General features: G+C 42.4%; 1 protein-coding gene across 8 annotated transcripts in view; it reads left to right on the forward strand.

The window, feature by feature from the left end:
- The window catches only part of SLC26A4 (solute carrier family 26 member 4), a 71669-nt gene that overhangs the window by 33522 nt on the left and 15352 nt on the right, over window positions 1-22795 (forward strand). For 6 of the 8 annotated variants that reach the window (XM_081800699.1, XM_081800704.1, XM_081800697.1 and 3 more), the window contains exons 4-14: window positions 97-207; window positions 1838-2022; window positions 2589-2753; window positions 9241-9393; window positions 9965-10047; window positions 13440-13587; window positions 14206-14319; window positions 18235-18312; window positions 18454-18549; window positions 19740-19846; window positions 21902-21971. In XM_081800699.1, the coding sequence (XP_081656825.1) occupies window positions 97-207; window positions 1838-2022; window positions 2589-2753; window positions 9241-9393; window positions 9965-10047; window positions 13440-13587; window positions 14206-14319; window positions 18235-18312; window positions 18454-18549; window positions 19740-19846; window positions 21902-21971 (1310 nt within the window). The remainder of the gene's footprint in view (window positions 1-96; window positions 208-1837; window positions 2023-2588; window positions 2754-9240; window positions 9394-9964; window positions 10048-13439; window positions 13588-14205; window positions 14320-18234; window positions 18313-18453; window positions 18550-19739; window positions 19847-21901; window positions 21972-22795) is intronic. The other 2 variants (XM_081800702.1, XM_081800703.1) reach the window with 2 other exon arrangements.

Genomic DNA, 22795 nt, shown 5'->3' on the forward strand with positions numbered 1-22795 from the left:
AAACTGGGGATATCTATGAAAAGGCCTTTCTTTGCACAGTAGAAAGAATACCCTAACTTTTGTTTGTGAATTTAATCATTTTGGATGTACTTTCAGGCATGGCGTACGCTCTGCTAGCTGCAGTCCCTGTTGGATATGGTCTCTACTCTGCTTTTTTCCCTATCCTGACATATTTTATCTTTGGAACATCAAGGCACATCTCAGTTGGTAATTATAAGCATATATTGCAATTGTATTTATTCACGTTTAATGTGTTTTAGCTATATATATATATATATATAAGATGTTTCCGTATCTTTCTTAATGTTTTCTGGGAAAATAGGCCTTCAGTGTTTTGCGAGATTATCCAATTCAATGATGCATGGTTCTTAGCTTTCAAAATACCATCTTTTTGGTATTAGGTTTATACGTCTCTCTCTCTTTTTTTTTAATAAAAGAGGATAAAAATGAAAGATTGTCAAAATTACAGCCTACCTTCAAATTCTAGCATGTTTTCATTTTAAGAAATGTAATAAATTTGACTCCATATTTAGAAAGCGTTGTCTTCCAAAATACAAAATGACAAGGGAAAAAAATCTTCAAGACGTCCTCAAACCTATTGTTTTACTAGACTAACTTATCTTAAAATTACTTAAATTTACTAAATTATGTTCATCAAATACATATTCATCATTTCATTAAAAACTGTACTCATTTTAAGTCACTAATATTGGAAGACTGGCAAAATTGTGCCAAAACTATTTAGAAACTAAGCTTGGCTTTCTTTCTTGGTATGACTCAAAATAGGCTTATTTTCTGCTGTTCCTAAAATTTGAATTCTCTTTTGCTGGAATGTTCTAGTAAATGAATGTTTTAATGCTATTTTGTGACTCTGACATTTATACTTGAGATAATTTTGCGCCTACATCCATCTGTTGGCTAGACATGTCTACCTGGACAATCCTCTTCAGACAAACACAATCATCTCCAGCCCATATCCTCATCCTTAGCCGTATTATCCCCAGTATCTAGCATATTGCCTTGGCTATGGAAGGAGATCAGGAAGAAGCTATTGACTGAAAGCATTTTCTCACCTGGGAGAATCAATCAGTATCAAATGCTTGACAACGTGAAGAACATAGGAGCTGATTTTTTTCTCTTTTGTATTCTATACATTTAAACACTCCAGGTTACTGGATTTGGGTACTGAGCCCTCCCAACTGTTAAGGCCTTCCATGAACAAAAGATAGGCTCACCATCATGGATAAAAATATCAGGAGTGATTGGGAGAAAAGGAATACTTTTGAAACACAGAATCTTATAGACTGGCATATGATATGAAAAAATAATTTGTCTTGAAAAGAGAAAAAGAGAAACTACATACTCTCTTTGCTGTTTCTTTATCCTAATCTGGACCTTGTGATATTGATCAAGGTACTCAGCTCCACAGAGATCAGGGCATTGGATGCTCTAGGAAATGAACTTATATGGAAATAAGATAGAACAGGTAAGGATTCAGCTTGTTTGCCACCTCTGTCAGGAAACCCTTCCTAGCAACTCCCCACACCCCTGCCCCAATACACATGAAGACCTCGCAAAGACAGGCTAGACAACCTTCCTGTGAATTCACAAAGCATCCGGAGTGCTGTATTATAATTGCTACCTACATGTCTCTCTTGCTCATTTCTGGGTCACGAATGCCTTGAAACGTCTGCTTTGTAGCTTCCTTTGTGAACAAACAAGATTTTCCCAATCACAGCTAATAATTGCACACATCTTCCTAATCCTACGTAGACATGTTGGACCTAAACATTTGTGATGAATAATTATTAATCGGTAGAGGCTTTTTTTCCCCCAGGGCCGTTCCCAGTGGTCAGTTTAATGGTGGGATCTGTTGTGCTGAGCATGGCCCCGGATGAACACTTTCACGTATCCAGCGGTAATGGCACCGCCTTCAATGCCACCGTGATAGACTATGTGGCCAGAGATACGGCAAGAGTATTGATTGCGAGCACCCTTACTCTTTTGGTTGGAATCATACAGGTAATGGGATTACAAGTACAATATGGATCGGCATGATTTTTATTTGAAATAACTGCGTGTAAAGCATGTGGACTTGAAGATTCATTTAAACGCGAAACTGAGCAATTTATTGGGTCCCCAGAGTTATTTTCTAAATTATATTGTTTTAGGTCAGATGCTGAAATAGTCAGCAAGACCCCACTTATGAAGGCTCAAGTATCATCAAAGTCAGAGACAGAAAAAAAAATCAGAATAACATGTGTGATTCAAATGAGGATGAGGGAGGGAAGTGTGCAGAGCCAACAAAGGAGGAAACAGTGTCCTGGTGAGCAGAGCCATGGGATCTGAAAGGCACAGAAATAAGCCACATGATTTTTGTTTTTCTTATTACATATCTAGAAATACTTCAAGGTTCAGATTACCACAGTTTTCAAATTTCAGAGTGGTGGAGGGGCATTCCTACAAGTATTTTTGTGTTATTAGCAGGCTAACCAGAGTTTTAACTGGTATTAAGTTTAACTCGTTAATAGTTCAAGAGAGTTGGTCCTTCTCTCAGGCAAACGTTAACTTTCTCTTTCTTATACTAGTTGATATTTGGAGGTTTGCAGATTGGATTCATCGTGAGGTACTTGGCAGATCCTTTGGTTGGCGGATTCACAACAGCTGCGGCCTTCCAAGTGCTGGTCTCACAGCTGAAGATCGTTCTCAATGTTTCCACCAAAAACTATAATGGCGTTCTCTCCATTATCTATGTAAGTGTGGCTTCTTACCCCAGGCATGGCTCACTGAGAGAACTCTCCTCTTTTCCTCTTTAACCTGCGTCTGGAGAGCGTAAGTTCCTTCTCCATCCCCTACTTTGGGATGCCATGGAAAACATTCTTCTTTGAAAGCAAGCAATAGAATCAGGAGTAACGCCGAAGACGGCACATTTTACAAATCATTGTTCTCAGCTGGTCAAAATGATTTCAGAAGTGTCACTGCACTTACAAATATTAATGATAACAAAGGGGTATAGTGAAGTGAAGTCTCGTCTGGGAGGCCACGGACCTGAGTTCTTGTCTCAACTTGGCCTCTGATAAGTTGAGTGACCATAGACACACCATGGGGTATAGTGACTGAAAGCTTAGGTTTGGAGCTGAATGACCTGGAGTCATGTCCTCACTCTATTGCTTACTAGTTATATGAGCAAATCACCATGCCTCAGTTTCCTTCTCTGCCAAATAGAGTTGGTAATAGTATCTGTATTCATAGTTAGGTTAAATAAGGGTGTACGAAAAGCATTTGGCCCAGAGTCTGGCACATAAGTACGCAGAAAAAGTAGTTAGGTTGGAATTATTATCTCATATCTCAAGGCTTCTTTTTTTATTTGTAACATAAAATGACTGGAGATGTAGCTCTAAAGCCCTTTCTAACTGCGAGAGTCCGTAAAATGCATAATGTAAATGTCTCAGCAATTATAGATGAAAAGGAACATTAGATTCGGAGATGATTCAACATGCAAAAGAGATGCAAAAGAAGGATGTAGATCACACTAATTAGATTTGAAAAAGTTCTTGGATCTAAATATATGTTCTATATAAAGCATGCTATTGATGCTTGAGAATGATAATGATAGTAACGTGATGTCATCTTAGCTTGGGGAGAATGAAACTATGCAAAAATAATGTGCTAGCCTTAGGAATGGAGTTTAAGTCCTTTAGTGACCCACGGATTAGCTTTTAAGACAACATAAGGCCATGCATCCATATGTAAAAGTTAGCGAGGTGGTCAGGAATTTGCTCGGTTTCACGACAGTGCCGTAATCCCACATTGCCCTACCCATTCAGCAAATACTGCCCAGTGCCTGTGGCCACCTACCGTGCTGAGCAGTGGGAACAGGTAGAGGAGGCAGTCTAACAGTGATCAGTCAGGGGCTTTGAATTTCAATAGAGCTGACTTGGAATCTGGGTCCCACTACCCACTACCTACGTGATTTGGGGCATGTCATATTTAACGTCTCTACACCTCAGTGTCCTTCATTGTCAAATGGGAATAATAACAGTAGCTGTCTCTTAGAATTGTGAGGATTAAAAAGGAAAATCCGTATAAAGCACCTAGTACACTATCTGGCTCATAGTAAGAGCTTAGTTAATTTATTATTGTTATTGTTATTTTCATTACTAAGGTGAATAGACCTCATGGAGCTTACTGTTCACTTCCCAAGGAGCCAGCCAATTAATGCAGGCTGTTTTTTGATTCAGAATTATTTTTGTCATTGTTGCTTTTTTTCCTACCGAGTGCTTGGTTCATTTTGAAACCTTCTGACTGCCTTTCTTGGACAGGGCCTCTCACCTTTGCTGTCCTTGGCACGTTTGGCTTTTTCTTGCTTTCCTACTTTTCCTGTCAATCGTTCATTCATTTATTCCTTCATTGTCATTCATACAATTCATCTATTCAACAGATATTTATTGACTGCCTCCAATGGGCTAGGAACTATTTACTCCCCATACAAATCCACTGACCCCTGAATCCACCAAGAGACCCCTTACTGAATGTATTCACCTCTTCGTGAACATTGCTTGACTTGCATCCACACAGATCACAGGAGGCTTAGGCCAATGGTTAACCTGGTTCCCTGGCCATTGGGGGACCTCTACAGATGATAATAGTTCTTCTGCTCTCCTAGGACTATGTTGGGTTTTTTTTAAGCTTTTATTTTAACTCCAGTAGAGTTAAGATATGGTGTTATATTAGTTTCAGGCGGACAGTACCGTGATTCGGTACTTCTGTGTATCACCCAGTGCTCATCACAAGCGCATTCCTTTGTCTCCTCACCTATTTCCCCCAACCCCCATCATTTGCCTCCCTTCTGGTAACCATCAATTTGTTCTCTATAGTTAAGAGTCTGTTTCTTGGTTTGCCGCTTTCTTTTTTCTTTTGCTCTTTTTTTTGTTTGTTTCTTAAATTGCACATATTTGTGAAATCATATGGTTTTTGTCTTTTTCTGACTGACTTATTTCACTTAGCATAATACCCTCTAGCTCCATCTACGTTGTTGCAGATGGCAAGATTTCATTCTTTTTTTAAAAGATTTTATTTATTTATTTGACAGAGAGAGAGAGACAGCTAGAGAGGGAACTCAAGCAGGGGGAGTGGGAGAGGGAGAAGCAGGCTTCCCGCAGAGCAGGGAGCCTGATGTGGGGCTCAATCCCAGGACCCTGGGATCATGACCTGAGCTGAAGGCAGACGCTTAACAACTGAGCCACCCAGGTGCCCCAAGATTTCATTCTTTTTGATGGATGCATAATATTCCATTGTATATATATACCACATCTTCTTTATCCATTCATCTGTCAATGGACATTTGGGCTCTTTCCATATTTTGGCTATTGTGGAATTGCTGTAATGAACATTGGGGTGCATGTGCCCCTTCGAGGGTCACTATGTTTGTATCCTTTGGATAAATACCTAGTAGTGCCATTGCTGGGTTGTAGGGTGACTCTATTTTTAACTTTTTGAGGAAACTCCACACTGTTTTCCAGAGTGACTGTACAAGTTGAAATCTGGAACTGTGGTACCTCCAGTTTTGTTTTCTTTTTTCAAGATTGCTTTGGCTATTCAGGGTCTTTTGTGGTTCCATACAAATTTTAGGATTGTTTGTTCCAGTTCTGTTCTGGAACAAAATGCTATTGATATTTTGATAGGGATTGCATTAAATGTGTGGACTGCTTTGGGTAGTACAGACATTTTAACAATATTTGTTCTTCTAATCCATGAGCATAGAATGTCTTTCCATTTCTTTGTGTCTTTCCTAGGACTATATTGAAGACAAAACTTGCTGCAAATGATCCCACTTTCAAACGGGGACAAAAGTAACCAAGAAATACTAGAGCAAGGTCAAAAAAAGTTTTGAAACCAAACACAATTGTTCTGTGACTGTTGAACATTATTCTTGAAATCTTAGGTTAAAATGTGTCATAGAATTTTATGAGAAATTCCTCCAGAGCACTCAGGTTAGATGAAGATATCTCAGTCTTCCCTGTGTCATCATGACTCTAAGCTCGTTCTTCAGAAAATTAAGGATCAGCAGGTTTGGAAAGGATTGCATAAGGGTTGAATGAATCCCTCAGTACTTGAACAGAGAATTTTGTTTATGACATAACCAGATGCAATCATTCGTGAAAGAATCCTTCAACAAATGCAGAGTAGTAGTGGATTCCTCCAGGAAAAATTGGAAGATTGTTGTAAGATACTTTCCCTGGCATGTAGCAGTTTAACATCTCTTTTGTTGTAAGGTTGTACTTTGGATTGTTTCCCTCCCCCAACTCCTCCCAAAAAAGAAAACAATACAAAGAATTGGAGGAGGAAATATCAGGACAGTAAGAAAAACTAAAACTTTAACTAACAAATGCCAGAGCCACTGAGCATAGGTTGCAGAAGGGGGAATGACAGGGTGTTGGCAGAATTCAGAATTCAGAATTCAGAATAATACTCCTCATTCCACCATGTAGCTGCTCAATTACGTAAGTAAATCACATAGCGCATTTAAGGGTGATTATGTTTTCCTGTCATTCACTTTGAATGGCTTGTCTCAATAGGCAAAGCAAGACTTTCTGCTTGCTTACCGAAATTATGCCACCTCCTCATTTCTTCCTCTAACGAGGAGGAAGACCACACTGAAAAGTTCTGCCCGGATGATGAGAGTTTTGAAAGCCACTGTTAGGCTTGATCAGACACTCTTTTGAATCTGTTTCAGTATGTAAAAATTAAACTAGTCTAATAAGGAAAGTAACACTTTTAGGGTTGATCTACGTATGGGCAAAAATTGTTTCTGGTAAGAGGAAATGCCTTATTGCAAGGGGTGATTATAAAGGATTTTCTCTATTTATAAAGATGGATTAAAATAAATTTGGCACCAGAAGTTAGCTGATAAGTTTCCTCAAATGTAACAGCAGGTATATATTTGTTTCTTATGGCTTTGTACCCCCAGGTAATGCTAGGCAAAGAAGGAAGAAATTATCTTAATGAAATGGTCCTAAACTTCTCCAAGCATGGTAGGAAATAGAGTAAAATATTTCCCATCACTGAAATGGTCATTATTATGATTTAGGTTAAAATATGGATTCATATGTGTATCCACATTTTAAACATATTTTAGTAAGTATTTTAATAGTAAACTAAATTAGAATTAGTTTTCAGTGCTTTCTTAGAGCCTTGTTTCTATTATCTTTGAGTACAATCTGACTACTTCAGTTTTATTTCTACATAGACTAAACTTTTTATTGTAGAACTTTACACAGGAGATACCTCAGTATATAAGCAACTAATATATTTATATGCTTGTTTAATGCAATTGTGTAATATAAACTGATTTTGTTTTTTGCAACCCATATTACATTTTTAATATGCCAGAGGTGCTTTTTATTCAAAGATTTAAGTGACTCTCATAGATTAAATGGGAATCCTGGAGTGATCATTTTTGTAAGGTGAAAATGTTTTTATGATTGGGATAGTTATCTGATTGTTTATTTTCAAGTTTGGATTTTTCCCTCTTGAGTTGAAAGTAACCTTTTACTGTATAGACAATTAAGTGAAATATTGTATCCAGCCTGTGAATTAATGAGGCTCGTCATCAGAAAATTGATGATGGGAAGGACCGGACAGCAATACCATCATGACTCTGAGGCATGTAGGACTGTTTGCGCCTATGGCAGATGCCCTAAATTCTTGAGTTATTGTGCCCACTTGTGGTCCTCCTCCATTTTCTCTCTCTCTCTCTTTTTTAGAAGATCTACATATGGGCAGAGAGAGAGAGAGCACATGAGTGTGTGAGCAGGGGAGGGGCAGAGGGAGAGAGAGAATCCCAAGCAGACTCCCAGAGTGGGGAGCCCCATGCGGGGCTCAATCCCATGACCCTGAAATCATGACCGGGGCTGAAATCAAGAGCCAGATGTGTAATTGACTGAGCCACCCAGGCGTCCCCATTTTCTCTTTTTCAACCTGCTATCATTTGCTTCATCTCTTGTTATCAGTGTAACTGCTTCTAGTATTTTTGACTGACTCCTGGAAGGCAAAGTAAATTTGTTGGTATTGGGTTTAAAGCAAGAGCAAAAATACTCTAGAGTCCAAGAGGCTTCCTGTAAGTCAAATGCTTGAACTTTAGTTCAGCATTTGGTGGATGTCTTCTGCTAGCATGAGAACTTCTCCTGTCATTCCCTTACTCTTGAACGTTTCCAGAAAGTTGGAGTTGCTGGCAAAATGACTGCTAGACCACTTCAGGTTCTTTATACACAACTGTTATTGGATTGTCATTGTAATTACTTTAAATATAGCTTGTCTATAAAATTAAGATACATGTTTTAAACAATAAGATGCTCCATCCCTTTATTTTCATATAAAGATAAATCTATAAAAGGACTCATTAAAAAAAAAGGTAACCTTCACTGAGAGATTATTACCTTCTTTTTTTTTTTTTTTTTTGATTATTACCTTCTTAAATCATGCCTTCTACAGGACCGAAGCTGCTGGAACAAAGGTATTAGTGTTCTTCCCTGGGATTCTCCCTTGCTAATTAATCTCCCTTGATTCCCAGAAACCTCCTATTTACAAAACAAGATGAGTTTATTCTTGAGTTGGCTTGTCTGCCCACTTAGAAAGAGTGGCTTTTATTTAAGCCATCTCAGTTCAAGTTTGAACTAAGTACCAAATTAATTTCCAAAAATTTATATTTGAACTATGTTATCAGTTCAGTAGTTTTTCTTTGGCATGAAGAATGGATCAGTCCCTATGTATCTACATGTGAAGTATTTAGGTATTTTTATTACCACCCGTATCATTCAGGTTGGGGATGAGTTTTACCTAAAATACTGGCTAACTGAGACTTTTTGGTTTATCAGTTTTTAATCTCAATAATACCACATCAACATTGTGAAATTGGGTCACTTAATAGTCCCTGTAAAACCACTTTAAGATATAAACTTTTAAAGCTTTTCTGCAAGTAAAATTCAGTATGTAATGATATTTTTTCTTTTAAAACATCTCATTTTTATTGTAAAAAATGGAGATAAACAAAAAAAGTAGAAATCACCCATGGTTTTACCACTCCAATTAGCCATCATTAATAACTTGGTATGTATATTGCCAAGACTGGATGTTTTTAATGGTCTCTGTATTAGCCAACAGTTTTTTATGATTTTACATGAAATTTTTAAGTGCTGTTTGATGATGCTGTCATGACTTACAATTATTTTCTTTTTACAGACTCTGATTGAGATTTTTCAGAATATTGGCAACACCAATCTTGCTGATTTCATTGCTGGATTACTCACCATCATCACCTGTATGGCAGTTAAGGAAGTGAATGATCGATTTAAGCACAAAATTCCAGTCCCTATTCCTATAGAAGTAATTGTGGTAAGTAAAACGTGTAATTAGAAAATTTAGCATTAATGAGTTTGACAAGAAAGAAGTTGCAATATATGTGGAATATTACTCAGCCATAAAAAAGAATGAAATCTTGCCATTTACAACAACGTGGATAGAGCTACAGAGTATCATGCTTAGCGAAATAAGTCAGTCAGAGAAAGAGAGATACCAAATGATTTCACTCATATATGGAATTTAAGAAACCAAACAAATGAACAAAGAAAAAAAGAGACAAACAAAAACCCCCAGATTCTTAACTACAGAGAACAAACTGGTGGTTGCCAGAGGGGAGGTGGGTGGGGGGATGGGGGAAAGAGATAAAGGGGAATAAGAGCGCTCTTATCTTGATAAGCACTGAATAATGTATAGAAAAGTCGAATCATTTTACCATACACCTGAAACTAATACAACACTGTGTGTTAATTGTACTTGGATTAAAAAAAGAGAAAGAAACCAATAGGGTGACCTTCCTAAGGAGGAGATAAAAAAAGGGGGGGAGGGAGTGAGTTGTTAAAACATGGAGTTTTTTATTTTTTTAACCTCTTTTGTTTTATTTCAGACAATTATTGCTACTGCCATTTCATATGGAGCCAACCTGGAAAAAAATTACAATGCTGGCATTGTGAAATCCATCCCAAGGGGGTGAGTGTGGAGTTCCTCTTAGGCAATATGAATATATTAAGTCAGTATTTTCTATTTAAAGGAAACCTTCTATTACAAGCTTCATTTCATTTGTGCTCCTTGAATAGTGGTCTCTGTGTATGATCTTAAAGAAGCACCCATTTGTGCAAACTATCAGATAAACTATGTGTATAGATAAGGTTCAAGCCATTTGTTGAAAAGCAGCTCCTATATGCTCTGTTTTTTTCTTCATTTCCTTAAAATGTGGCAGGACATGTACAGTTAACCACCAGACTCCTGACTTAAATTCATATGTATAATTACAACATAGTACAAATAGAATCATGGTTAGTAACATTTATCACACTGAGGACAATCTGCTTAAGGAATAAGGGACATCTGGCCTAAATTCTCCACCAATGAGTTAAATCAATCTTAGATAATAATTATGTCATTGATTCTTATGAATAAAATACATCATCTTAAGGGAGATTTTGTATATGTTTGGTAGTTTGGTGAATTAGAAGAGTGAAGAGCTGAGTTCCTTCGTCCACTTCTGTCACCACCTAGATGGGGTGATGGTGGAGTGGGGGTGGGGGTCTCCTATAAAACAAAGTAAATTCTTAATTTGGGCTTGTTCTGAAATGCCAGTGAGATCTCTCATAAAATGCACCGAATGGACCAAGTGCACTACACTGTAATTTTATCACACAGCATTAAAAAGGAAACCCAGATGTTTACTAGATTGGTAACAGTAACTTCCAGCAGTTATGACCAGACTTACTGTTAGATAGCCAACAGGTACTAGTGCCAGAGGATGTCCCTGTCATCATGTTTGTTACCACTGCTTTTGAAGTGATGTGCTTTGCACTTGTACTTGAGAGTGTGGCACAGGCGGAACAGGAAGGGGAGGTCAGCAGAATCACAGAGGTTTTCTCCCAGTTGCCTTCTGAAGGCCACTTCTCCCTTATAGTCGGAGTGGTGGTGCATTTGCCAAATGTTCAGGGCCAACCTGAAGTGAAGAGACGCACTTGGCATCATGTTTATCATGCCTGACTGTCTGTTATGGGTCCTCTGGCCCTTCAGGGACCCACCGCTCCCCACCCTTATCTTTTCAGAAACGTGTCCTTCACCCTCACTCCCCTTCATAGAGTTATCTCATGATAAGGCCAGACGTGGGAGTGTTGGCTGTAGCCAAACGGGGCCACTGAAGAAGGGCAGGAGGTCGACTCAGAGGTCGTTAGAAGGTGTCCAGCATGGGCCCCAAGTGAGCGACTAGGGGCAAAAAATCGGCACTGCTAGGTTCCAGCAAGGTAATTCAAATGGATGGCAGGTGTGCGGCAGACTTAGGGTCTCCCTACATTTACTGAGTACCTACTATGTGTGTAGGTACTAATTACTTATGCTTATCATACTTCCTTGACTCCTTCCAATAACCCTATGAGAAGAGTATATAGTCCCCATTTGACAGCCAAAGAAACTGGGACTTGGTAAGTTTAAATAATATGCCCAAAGTCAGTAAGTCAGTTACTTACCAAGCAATGGAGCCAGCATTCAGGTCCTTTGACTTCAAGTCTCTGTGCTTTACACTTTGTGATCCTGGGGAATCAAGGACCTGGTAGAAGGTTCTGGAATTGGAGAAGTAGGCAAGCAGGCAGGCAGGCACTGGGCATCAGGTCACAATCAAAGCTGAACTCTTTGCAGGACTGGAAAGGTATCTGGACAGACCGAACTACCTGAAGTAGGGCTGAATGGGTCTCGGGAATGAGTCACAAGACTGTTATATATATATATATATATATATATATTTTTTTTTTAAAGGTTTTATTTATTTGTCAGAGAGAGAGAGCACAAGCAGGGGGAGCGGCAGGCAGAGGGAGAAGCAGGCTCTCCACTGAGCAGGGAGCCCGATGCGGGACTCGATCCCAGGACCCTGGGATCATGACCTGAGCTGAAGGCCAGACACTTAACTGACTGAGCCACCCAGGTGTCCCCACAAACCCGGTTTTAAGAAGTGGGGTCTAAGCTCACGCCCGGACAAGCAGAGATGTGGTGCTAATCTTGTGAGTCAGGATGGGATGTGGGAGAAAAGGAGTCTGGAAAATAACCTCACTTGTGGGGAGAAAAAGGCTCCTGGGGCAGAGAGCCAGACAAATCTTGTTATGCAGAAAATCAACATTCATGCCTGGACCCTACTAAATGACCTTGAGCAAGTCACTTCACTTTTCTGGACCTCAGTTCCCTTATCAACAAAAGGAGAGAGGTAGATTCAACCATTTCTAGGATATTAGATTAGCATATTAATTTGGATGATATCAGGATACTAGCTAGCTCTAAATTTCTATGGTTTTCTGTAATAATCTCATTTCTGCTGTAGCACTTCCCTCTAATTAGAGGGGAAAAATGTAGTTTCCTATTAAAGGAAACTCAGACATAAGTGAGGTAGGTGAGAGATTGTTTCGGTGGGGTTTTTGTTTGTTTGTTTTGGAGGTTTTTTGGCTAGGGACCTCTGGATATACACTCTATGGATAGTCATCAAGATACAGGTACATGAAAGCCATTCCCCCAGTTTTCATATCTGGGGACAACTGAATGATTATAAACATGTAGGTTTCCTTCCTTCCTTCCTTCTTTCCTTCCTCCTTCCTTCCTTCCTCTCTTTCTATTTCTTTCCTTTTTAAGTGGGCTTTTCCGCCCAACACGGGGCTTAAACTCACAACCCTGAGATCAAGCATCATATGCTGTACTGACTGAACCAGCCAGGTGCCCCTAGGCTTATTTCTTTACATGGTTTGTAGAATAGCTCTGGTATCTCAAACAGTAGTCGTTTGACCCCACAGTCACTGGGAAGTCTTAGTCATTGTGATTCTGGAACATTCTGATAATTACATAAATGTAATCTTTTCCGGACTCAAGATTTTAAATATCATGGCTCTTAAGATATGGATTTTCTACTTAGCTCTTTTAGCATCTTCTATTGTTTGTCTCTTTCATAGACCTGACCTCTCTTCATACAAGGCAAATCTCATTTTATGGCCAGACTATCTTTTAAATTCAGAGACCTTTAAGATAAAATTGTGCTAGGAGAAACTAACGTGTGAAATGGCATGGCATGGGATTATATATTACAGAATCCATAATGACAGGCTTATTCATGTCAGGGGTCTAGATAAGGCAGCGTTCGTAGGCTCTCGAAGAGCAGACAAAGATGTCAGCCCATGAGATAGCACCAACTTTGAATTAAAAACTGTAAAAGCGATGCTACCACTTACTTGTCTCGATGTGCTTTTCCCCTGGGGATCAAGCACTTTCATGCCTGGCTTGGGGTTGGGTGGGTATAGCCTTTGGCGGGGTAGGAACAGAGAATTGTGGTCAAATCCTCACTGCCCTTTTCTCATTCAAAAACTCACTAGGTTTTTGCCCCCCATACTTCCACCTGTGAGCCTGTTTTCTGAGATGCTGGCTGCCTCGTTTTCCATCGCCGTGGTGGCTTACGCTATTGCAGTGTCTGTGGGAAAGGTTTACGCCATCAAGTATGATTACACCATCGATGGGAACCAGGTATGGTCACCCTTGCGCTGACCCGCTTTTGTCGGGCTGCAAAGAAGAAAAAGGCATGAGCAGGATAGATTTTGTTGTCTGCTCAAGAAGGGATTGGTTGCTTCCACAGGCCCTTATTGAGCTGGTTTCCCTCTTATGCATGCTAATTTGAAATTATTTTGAAATATGCAGGCTGCATCTCTTTTCTTTCTGAAGTAAGCCAAATTTTAAGAGTTAATTCAGTCAGGTCATAAATAACATTCAATGCTCACGTATTAGGTCAGCATGAGAATTCTTCATGCAGTCCAGTGTCTCCTGATATATTTTATGTAATGGGAGCTATGATTTGGCAAAACCACGCACCAAACACCATCGATGATGGTTGTGACTGCTTTAAATTGAGGCGGTTCACTGCAGTAAATACATGCAGGGCCGTTTTTTGGTTTGTTTTTTTTGCGGGCATATGCTACATTGCCAGGTTGCTTCTTTTAAATTGCTCACAAATGTGCAAGTGTCTGGGGCTACCAGACAGGGAGGGCTTGGGAGTCTGCCTTCTTCCTCTGCTTCCTTAAACACTGGGCGAGGGTCTTGCCAAGTGATTCTATTTGTAGCATCCCTGTCCCCCGGTCTCTGCCTTAGGAATTCATTGCCTTTGGGATCAGCAACATCTTCTCGGGATTCTTCTCTTGTTTTGTTGCCACCACTGCCCTGTCCCGCACAGCTGTCCAGGAAAGCACTGGGGGAAAGACCCAGGTAAGGCACAGCAGTGTGGGGGGGGGTCTGTCTCCTGCGGGGCATGGGCCAGGGGAGCGGCGCTCAGAAAGGCTTGCACAAGAACCGAGCAAGGCAATTAGCCTTTGAGCACCTAGGCTTGTGCCTCTTGAGAGGATCCGACCCAGGGCTCCTCCATCTCCTCGATCCATCTCCTCACCGGAAACCTCTTAACCGACATTCATGGTTGCCCAATGCCCAGGTTCTCAAAGGTATCTCTTTGTGTCAGGGCTCAGTTGGCAGGTGGGTACACTCGACCTGCGTTTCCAGGGACAATAAGAACTGACAAGGAATCAGTGGTGAAGAATGCTGATTTTTATCAATTTGTTATCTGGGGATAGAGAAGGCCGAGCCCGAGCACTTCAGGGCAGTATTGTATTTACAGGAGAATCAAAAGTGTCTGTGTACGTTCCCTTCCCAAGGATCAGGAACTTCCTCCGGAGGCCTTCATCCAGTACAACAAGTTTGCCAGCCAAGGATAGTTTGGTCATAACATTTGGCCGCCTTCTTGAGGATGATTTTTGTTCCTGAAGTTCCGAACGTGGGTTTAATCTTGCCTTTTCAATGTGGTTCTAAGTTGTTGCGTTCACAAAGTGACCCAGAATCTGGCATCCCAGTTCGTCTCTGAATCACCCCGCCTTCGATTGGCCAGAAAGCTCAGACGCCATTCTCAAAGGCTACCTTTCTAGCCACAACAGGTGGGGTCAGATTTGCCAAAACAGGTGGATGGGGGCAAGGCACAGGCTCAGGAACTGTGTTTCTGTCGTGCCTGGGGGCAGGCGGCTCCCTCCCCACACAGAGCTATTGTTTCAGAGTAGAAAGGGCATTGAGGCTATAAAGGAGGTCGTCCTTGAATCCAAAGTAAGCACTACAACACACAAACAGTCTGCAGATAGGGCTTTAGTAAGGCAGAGACTTAAGTGTACAAGAGATAATTGAGAAAACTAGTGACTCCCTGCAGTGGCTTGTCCAGGGGGAGCTTTAATTGTCCCCAGGGCGCACGTGATGCTCCTCTCCCATTTATAATGGATCTCTGTGTGGGGGGATTGGAAGAATGGGCCTCTTCCAATTTCTTGGCTCCTGTTGAACAACATTTAATTTTAATTTTCAGAATTTTTCTTTTTAAAATTGAACTTCCTTTTTTGGGGGGGGGCGGGCAGGCCTTTCTAGCTCTGAGGGAGCAGGGAAGACAATACGGCCTGTACCAGGAGGCTGAGCCAGGGGTCTGTGGTCCAGGGGGAGAGGTCAGAGGTGATTTCCAGAGCTGCCCCCGTGTTCCAATGGTGGCTGTCAGCATGAGAGTTTCCGCTGCTTTCATCGAAGATGGGGTGTTGACAGACTCTCCAGGGCACGGGGCTGGATGCGGGTGCAGGTGGGTCCCCGACCGGTGATGTCCACTCTCCTGCTGTGGCCTCCAGGCTCAAAGGAGGCACGGGCCAGCCGCCCCAGGAAGAATGCCTGTATAAAGCGATTCCTTTGAGGGGATAATGGTGTTCTGGTAAGCTAATACCCACCACCACACACAGGCATGTATTATATTTAGGAATGAAGGGTGCCAGGATGTCAGTAGTGAAGAATGAAGAAAGTACAGAAGTGGCTTGATATTTAATTACTGAAATGTATACTAAGTTCTGGGGTTAAAAGTCTAAGTGCCTGGACTGAAATCCAGGGACTCATGACCACAGAAACCGGCAGGTCTTCCCTTGTTGTGTGGCTTCTCGTGTTTTCTCTTCTCTTGGGGCCTCAGTCTCAGCATCTGTACAATGGGAATGTTAATTGTATCCCCCTCAAAGGGATGTTGTGAGGATTGAATAAAAACATCTGTAAAGCCCTGGCTCATACTCGTAAATGCTGATTGTTCCTGAGGAGCCTCGTAGTCCCAGGGTACAGATGTTGTGCCTGAGACATCAGAAAGCAATGGTTCCCGAATGAATGAACGCAGTAATGGGGGTCAGTGCTCATTAACGGTTTGCAGCACATCCTCAGATTGTAGCAGAGCTTAACGTTACAACCTGTTCTTTCTCTCGCCCCACCTGACTCCTACCGACTCACCAAAAACTAATTCTGGGGACGCCTGGGTGGCTCAGTTGGTTAAGCGACTGCCTTCGGCTCAGGTCATGATCCTGGAGTCCCTGGATCGAGTCCCGCATCAGGCTCCCTGCTCGGCAGGGAGTCTGCTTCTCCCTCTGACCCTCCCCCTTCTCACGTGCTCTCTCTCATTCTCTCTCTCTCAAATAAATAAATAAAATCTTTAAAAAAAAAAAACTAATTCTGATTACAAACTATTCTCAGCTCTGATTACCTTCTCACTTATAGAAGAATCATTAATTACCTAGTGAATGTGCTCATAGACATAAAATCTACAGCAATTCCCACAATCCAGCCTTATAAAGTAAGTACAAGTAATGGATCCCTTACAGATTTTAACAGAGTGACCAAAATTCATCTCGGTCCACATCATTGGCAGCTTACGGTTACGTGTAGTTGGCGAGTAGGTGGCCATTCTCCTGGCATGAGCTGGGCAGCTGGCTGTGGTCTCTGTCCACAGATCTCCATTTCTTGCAGCAACTTGCAGAGCCCCGCATCCACAGCAAGATGCAAATGGCTCGTGATAGGCAACCAATGTTGGTTAAGCAATTGTGAGGAAGGAAGGAAAGAAGGAAGGAAGGAAGGCAGGCAGGCAGGCAGGCGGGAGGGAGGATATTAGTTTTTCTGCCCCGATAGGGGAGGGAAAGGCACCGAGGCACAAGCGTCCTGGAGGTGTGGTGCTAACGGGCGCAAAGAGCCTAAAAAAGAGCTCTGGAAGTACAAAGCAAAGTGTTTAGTCCATCAGATATGTAATGTTGCCTCGGGCTGGTCTAACCATAATTGGAACGTTGAATGATCCATTTGCCAGGTGGAAAGACTGTGACTTTGAAATTTCCTGAAGCTTCCGGAATTTCTATTGATGTTGGCTTTATCTGTCTCTCTTCCGACTCTTGGGGCAGGCGGCCCTTGTGCCCAGGCCCGTCTTCCCTGTTGCTTCTCCCATCGCTTTGCTTCTGGTGCTCTGTCTCCTTGGCTCCTCTGTTTCAGAGTGTCCGATCTTCACCTCGGCCATGCTCCAGCTGTCTCAGCCGAGTTCACTGGTGAGCTAATGGCGCCAGAGAACAGCCCCACCCCCTCAGCCTCTCTCCTAACTATTTACGATCTTAGGAGAGCTTTTTGGCCCGCGAAGGTACAGGTTCTGAAGGTCCTTTAACCCCTGCACTGGCCCCATCATCCTGGGGCCACGCTCTGAGCCTGCGTCTGCGGACGCTCAGAGGAGCCGGGGACGCGGTCCCGCGTGTCATCATGCTCATGTAGCATTTTGAATCTGCAGCAGGACTGGTGCACTTATTTCACCCGAGACTTTTGTGGGAGTCCTGTGCCGTAAGTACGAAGTGTTGTCCGAGTTGCCATTATTGCTGCTGGTTCCCTAAGGCGGGAGAGTCCGACGTGTGCCGTGAGAATGTATTTCCCAAGAACATTTGGTGATTTGCTGTTGGGGGGGAGGGGGTGGCCCAGGTTCCCCGCTATGGCAAAGGATTGCAAGTCTGGCCTCCCCAGCGGACACCAAAGCTCTGGGTCTGTAATACATCCCGATGAAATCCAGGTCCCACTGGCTTTCCCTTAGCAGGCTTGGTCTCCTGTTTTCTTTAATTCCTCTGCCGTAGCTCCCCTAGGTATGTTTCCCATTTTTCCTTCTGTTGTGTAGTTTTAGGAAATAATTCTCATTTCTCTCGACAGTATTGAGCAGAGCGGGGGAGTAGGGAAGCGTCAGGTGCCCCCACGAACAGACTCTCCTGCCCGCATCCAGCAAGCTGGAAGACACGAGAGGAGGATGAGCCCTGCTCACGGGAGGTGTGTGTCTTTCAGATTGCCGGCATCATCTCGGCTGGGATTGTGATGATCGCCATTGTTGCCCTGGGGAAGCTGCTGGAACCCTTGCAGAAGGTATAGCCCTGCTTCTGGGCACGCTGATTGCGTAATCTCGCTTCACTGCTCTGCCACCAGAGAAATAACAGGAGATTTAAAACTCGTCACATGGAAAGCCATTCCCCCGAATAACACAGCCTTCCCTGTCTCTCCTGGCAGTCGGTCTTGGCCGCCGTTGTCATTGCCAACCTGAAAGGGATGTTCTTGCAGGTGTGTGACATTCCTCGTCTGTGGAGACAGAATAAGATCGATGCTGTAAGTCACTTACCACCCGTTTTTGTCTGAAATAAGATTTGGTTCTTTTTTTTTTTAAGATGTTATTTATTTATTTGACAGAGAGCGCACAAGCAGGGGGTGCGGCAGGCAGTGGGAGAGGGAGAAGCAGGCTCCCCGCTGAGCAGGGACCCCACGATCATGACCTAAGCCGAAGGCAGACGCTTAACTGACTGAGCCACCCAGGCACCCCAAGATTTGGTTCTTATATGCTTCCGGCCACATCATTATATCCTAAATCTCACTTGCATTTTGGGATTCCCAGAGCAGAAATTAGAATTCTGTGGATAAGCCAAGGCTCTGAAGCCTGCCACGTGGACCAAGTTTTGTGAAGGTCCTGTATCTCTGGGGAGATCTATTTCCATCCAGGAAGAATCCCATACAAACAAATTAAGCACCAAACAAACCAACCAAACCAACCAACCAAATTAAAGAAACAATTAAAAAAAAAAAACACCTCTGTAGTATAGAAGGACAAACAAAACACAAAACAAGGTAAAACCAAAATACAAAACCCTAGTGAGTATAACTGACCAAAGTAAACTTTGCAACGGGTCTGAGGAACTGTAACAACCACAAGCTAAGTCCTTCAGAGTCCCGCTCTCATTTAAATCAGGACAAACAAAAAGAAGGAGAAAACTATTGATTGATATGGAAAAGTTCTCCAAGACACATTGTGAAGTGAAAAAGAGACCAGTGCAGCATGGCATAGTGTGTACAATACATTAAAAGATAGGAAAATAAAATACTGCTGTTCAGTCGTATTTGCAAAAAGCAATGCTGGTGAAAAGCGCGCACATGCGTGTGCACACAGACACACATGGAAATAGAAGAGAACACAAGTAGGGAGGGGGGTTGGATGGATGGAGAGGGGAAAGGGTTGGAAGCAAGACTTCCCACTGTAGACCTTTTTTATATTAATTCCACTTTGAACTATGTTCATATTTTCCCTATTTAAAAATTATATGAAAACACATTGAAATGGGACAATTGGTCTTTATCAGAAAGGTCAATTTCCACTTCCACTTAAACATGAAATGAAGTCAGAATATTAAAAAAAAAAAAAGGCTGAAATTTGTTCATGGACAATTGATCTTGTTTCCACAGGTAGTCTCTCACTTGATGGCACCTGGCAGATTAATGCAATTCTTCCCATTTCCATTTTGTCCTAGGTTATCTGGGTGTTTACGTGCATAGCATCCATCATTCTGGGGCTGGACCTCGGTTTACTGGCTGGCCTCATGTTTGGACTGCTCACTGTGGTCCTGAGAGTTCAATTGTGAGTAATGTAAGACCCAGATTTCCCACAAACAGGACCACACACTCTGTGATTTCTTATACCATTTTGATAAAATATAGGGAAGCCACTCCCTTTCATAATAGTTACTGTATATTGAGGGCTTCTGTGAATTAAGCCCCTAGTGCTTGACACATGTTATTATATTTAGTCTTCGAAAAAAATCCCATGAATAGGTTTTATTATTCTCATTCTACAGGGAAGCAAATCGAAGCTCGGAAAGGTTAAGAACCTTCCCCAAGATCACACAGCTAGTAAGTCACGGAGTCAGGATTTGAACCCGGGTGTATCTCATCCCCAAATCTGTGCACTTAGTCACGGGCTCTTTTGCTACGCTCTCCTTTTGGTGGTTATAAGACTCAGAAATTCGTGACACAGCAAAGGACCAAGGTAGCCATGCGGTTCCTTCTGCAAATGAGATGCAGTGTGTGGGGCACTGGGCCCGAGGCTTGGGACAAGGTAGCTGCTAAATAGACTACAGGCCATTTTCTCCTGAAGCTAGTAACGCCGAACAGGAGACTTTGAAAGCGTTGATTGTAGCTAGCTATCCTTCAGATTGGCCAAATGAAGCATGCACCCCATAGGCCACATGATCATATGAGGTAGGCGTCATTAGGTCACACGAAGAGGGAAGGCAGCAAAGACATGGCTTGACGTCACCGAGAACAATCTGTGAGGGAGCCTGAGTGTCTGGTGTTTTGTTGCTTCTGTTTTGACTCTTGAGAGGCTTTCGGTATGTGCCTTCCTGGGTCTATGAAGTTGTCCCAACAGAGAGGCGAACAGAGCCTGTCTCTCTCCTCAAAACCTCTGTTAGCTTCCCAGACTTCTGGCCTCTTCTCTGCCTGTGCTTGGGCTGCACAGGAATAAGAAACCGGGAAAAAGATCAGCCGAGACCCCTCCCGCTTTGCATAAGCCCACGCTTCTCATTCCACTGGCCAGTTCCCCTTCTCCTCCTCCTTCCCTACCCCGGCACACTGGAGTCTTCCCAAAAGCTTGTGTTCACTGCCTCTGCATCCTTCCGTGGTTGCCCACGGGCTGAGAGAGTTCCCAAGCTCCCAACGTGCCCAATTTGCTTCTGGGAAGTAACTCCGAACCTGGCCTTGGAAGATGCTGCTTCTCATGCTCTCTTGGTCTTGTGAGGGTGTGGTTGGGTGAGAAAGTTTTGAGGAGAGAGACGACATAGCTTATGAGCGTTACGTGAAAATCCAGCATAGCCCAATAAGCCGAGGATAAAGCAGTGGCACATTTTAGCGGCTGATTTGGTAACTAGGCTTTTAGCCAAGCGAAAGCAGTATCCTCCACAGTGTTTCATTGCCAGTAATTATATGGTTGATCTGGGGAACACGTTGCTGAGAGTACCCCAAACAGATACTCTTTCTTCAGGAATTGTATTTAGCATCTGTCCCCAGTCACACTTGAAGAATCACGGGATTTATTTGATTACATGAGGAGCAGGAAACCAACAGTCTGGTTGATGGAAGAATTTCCTCCTGGTCCCCCCAGGCTCCCATTTCTATCAACTGAGACTAATTTGATCCCTGAAGACTCGCCATACTTCCCCAGAAAGTTGCTATACCTCACCAGTAAGTTCCAGGCACTGTGCCAGGCAGTGAGGACCCCTGCTTCAAACATAAAGGCTGCCCTGCTCCTTACCTCTGGGGCCTTTTTGACCTTACCTGACCCTCAGCTTAGCCATAAAAATGAAGATAGGACCGCTGACCTTCCAGAAGGATGGTGGCACTTAGATAAAATTCACCATGTATGAAAGCTCTTTGCTTGTCCTCTAAAGTGTTATACACATGGAAGTGGGATGCTCATGACTTCTGTCAGCCCTCAGGAAAGTCCTCCTTCTCCCAGGGCCCACACAAACACCAGCTGTTCATTTCAGAGTTACCTGCAGGAAGATGTCATCTGTAATGAAGACACGGGCCAAAAACACCAGAACGACGGGCTCTTTCCTATCTGTTATTTCTTCTAATGTTTTATTCCAAAGGAGGCCTGTTCCAAAAAATCCTGACCTAATTTTTCTTCTTCTAGTCCCTCATGGAATGGCCTTGGAAGCATTCCTAGCACAGACATTTACAAAAGTACCAAGAGTTACAAAAATGTAAGTGCCTTTGTGAGACGTTTGCTGAATGTGGGTTTTCTGGCCTGGATTTTCAGGGGCAGTGTATTTCTTTTTTAGTGTATCAGGTAGAAGGTAGCTAAGGGGGAGGCTTCTGCCAGGAACGTCTAGAAGTCCACTGGGGTGTCATGAAAACTTTGACCCAATGTACCTTCTGATACGTGTGGTTTGGATGAATTGTGTCCATGCTAGTTTGAATGTTCTTTTCATGTAAAACCATTGTAAGAGGAATTTTTTTTAAATAGGCAATTTGATGATTTCCAGAAGTTGCCTCAAAATTCTATTTATCTACTATCTAATCCTTCTCCTCTTTGAAATTACCTGAAATCATGATAAGGTGATTTTCATTTAATTCTAACACGAGACTTTTAAGTTCTCTGTCACAAGGAACCTTCTTTGACATGTTGCTCTAATCTTGGAAGAAATAATATATAATACCGGAAATGAAAAAACAAAGGAAAGACACAGCCCACTGATGGGCTTTTGTTCCGTGCAAATAAAGTAGCTTAGTGGTCACCAGGGGAAAAAGCAGAGAAAGAAAATGCAGAAAAAAACAATTGAGTATAAAGAATGTTGGACACTGACTCTGGAATTCCATTAGCTGCTATTTAATTTATTTCCACAATCTTTCTCAGTTATGTTGAGCCAAGTGCTGACCAGAGCTAACCATGATGGTAGAGAACCTTTTGGCTCAGGGAACCATGGGCTGAGTTTGGGAGTTTACAGTTCTAGGCTCCACCCTGGGGAGACTCTGCCTGTGTTGCTCAGCCTCCCAGCACCTGCTTGCTCATCTCAGGGGCTGGACT

This window comes from Leptonychotes weddellii, chromosome 12, assembly GCF_054177405.1.
Source record: "Leptonychotes weddellii isolate Sample4059 chromosome 12, ASM5417740v2, whole genome shotgun sequence".
NCBI lineage: Eukaryota > Metazoa > Chordata > Mammalia > Carnivora > Phocidae > Leptonychotes > Leptonychotes weddellii.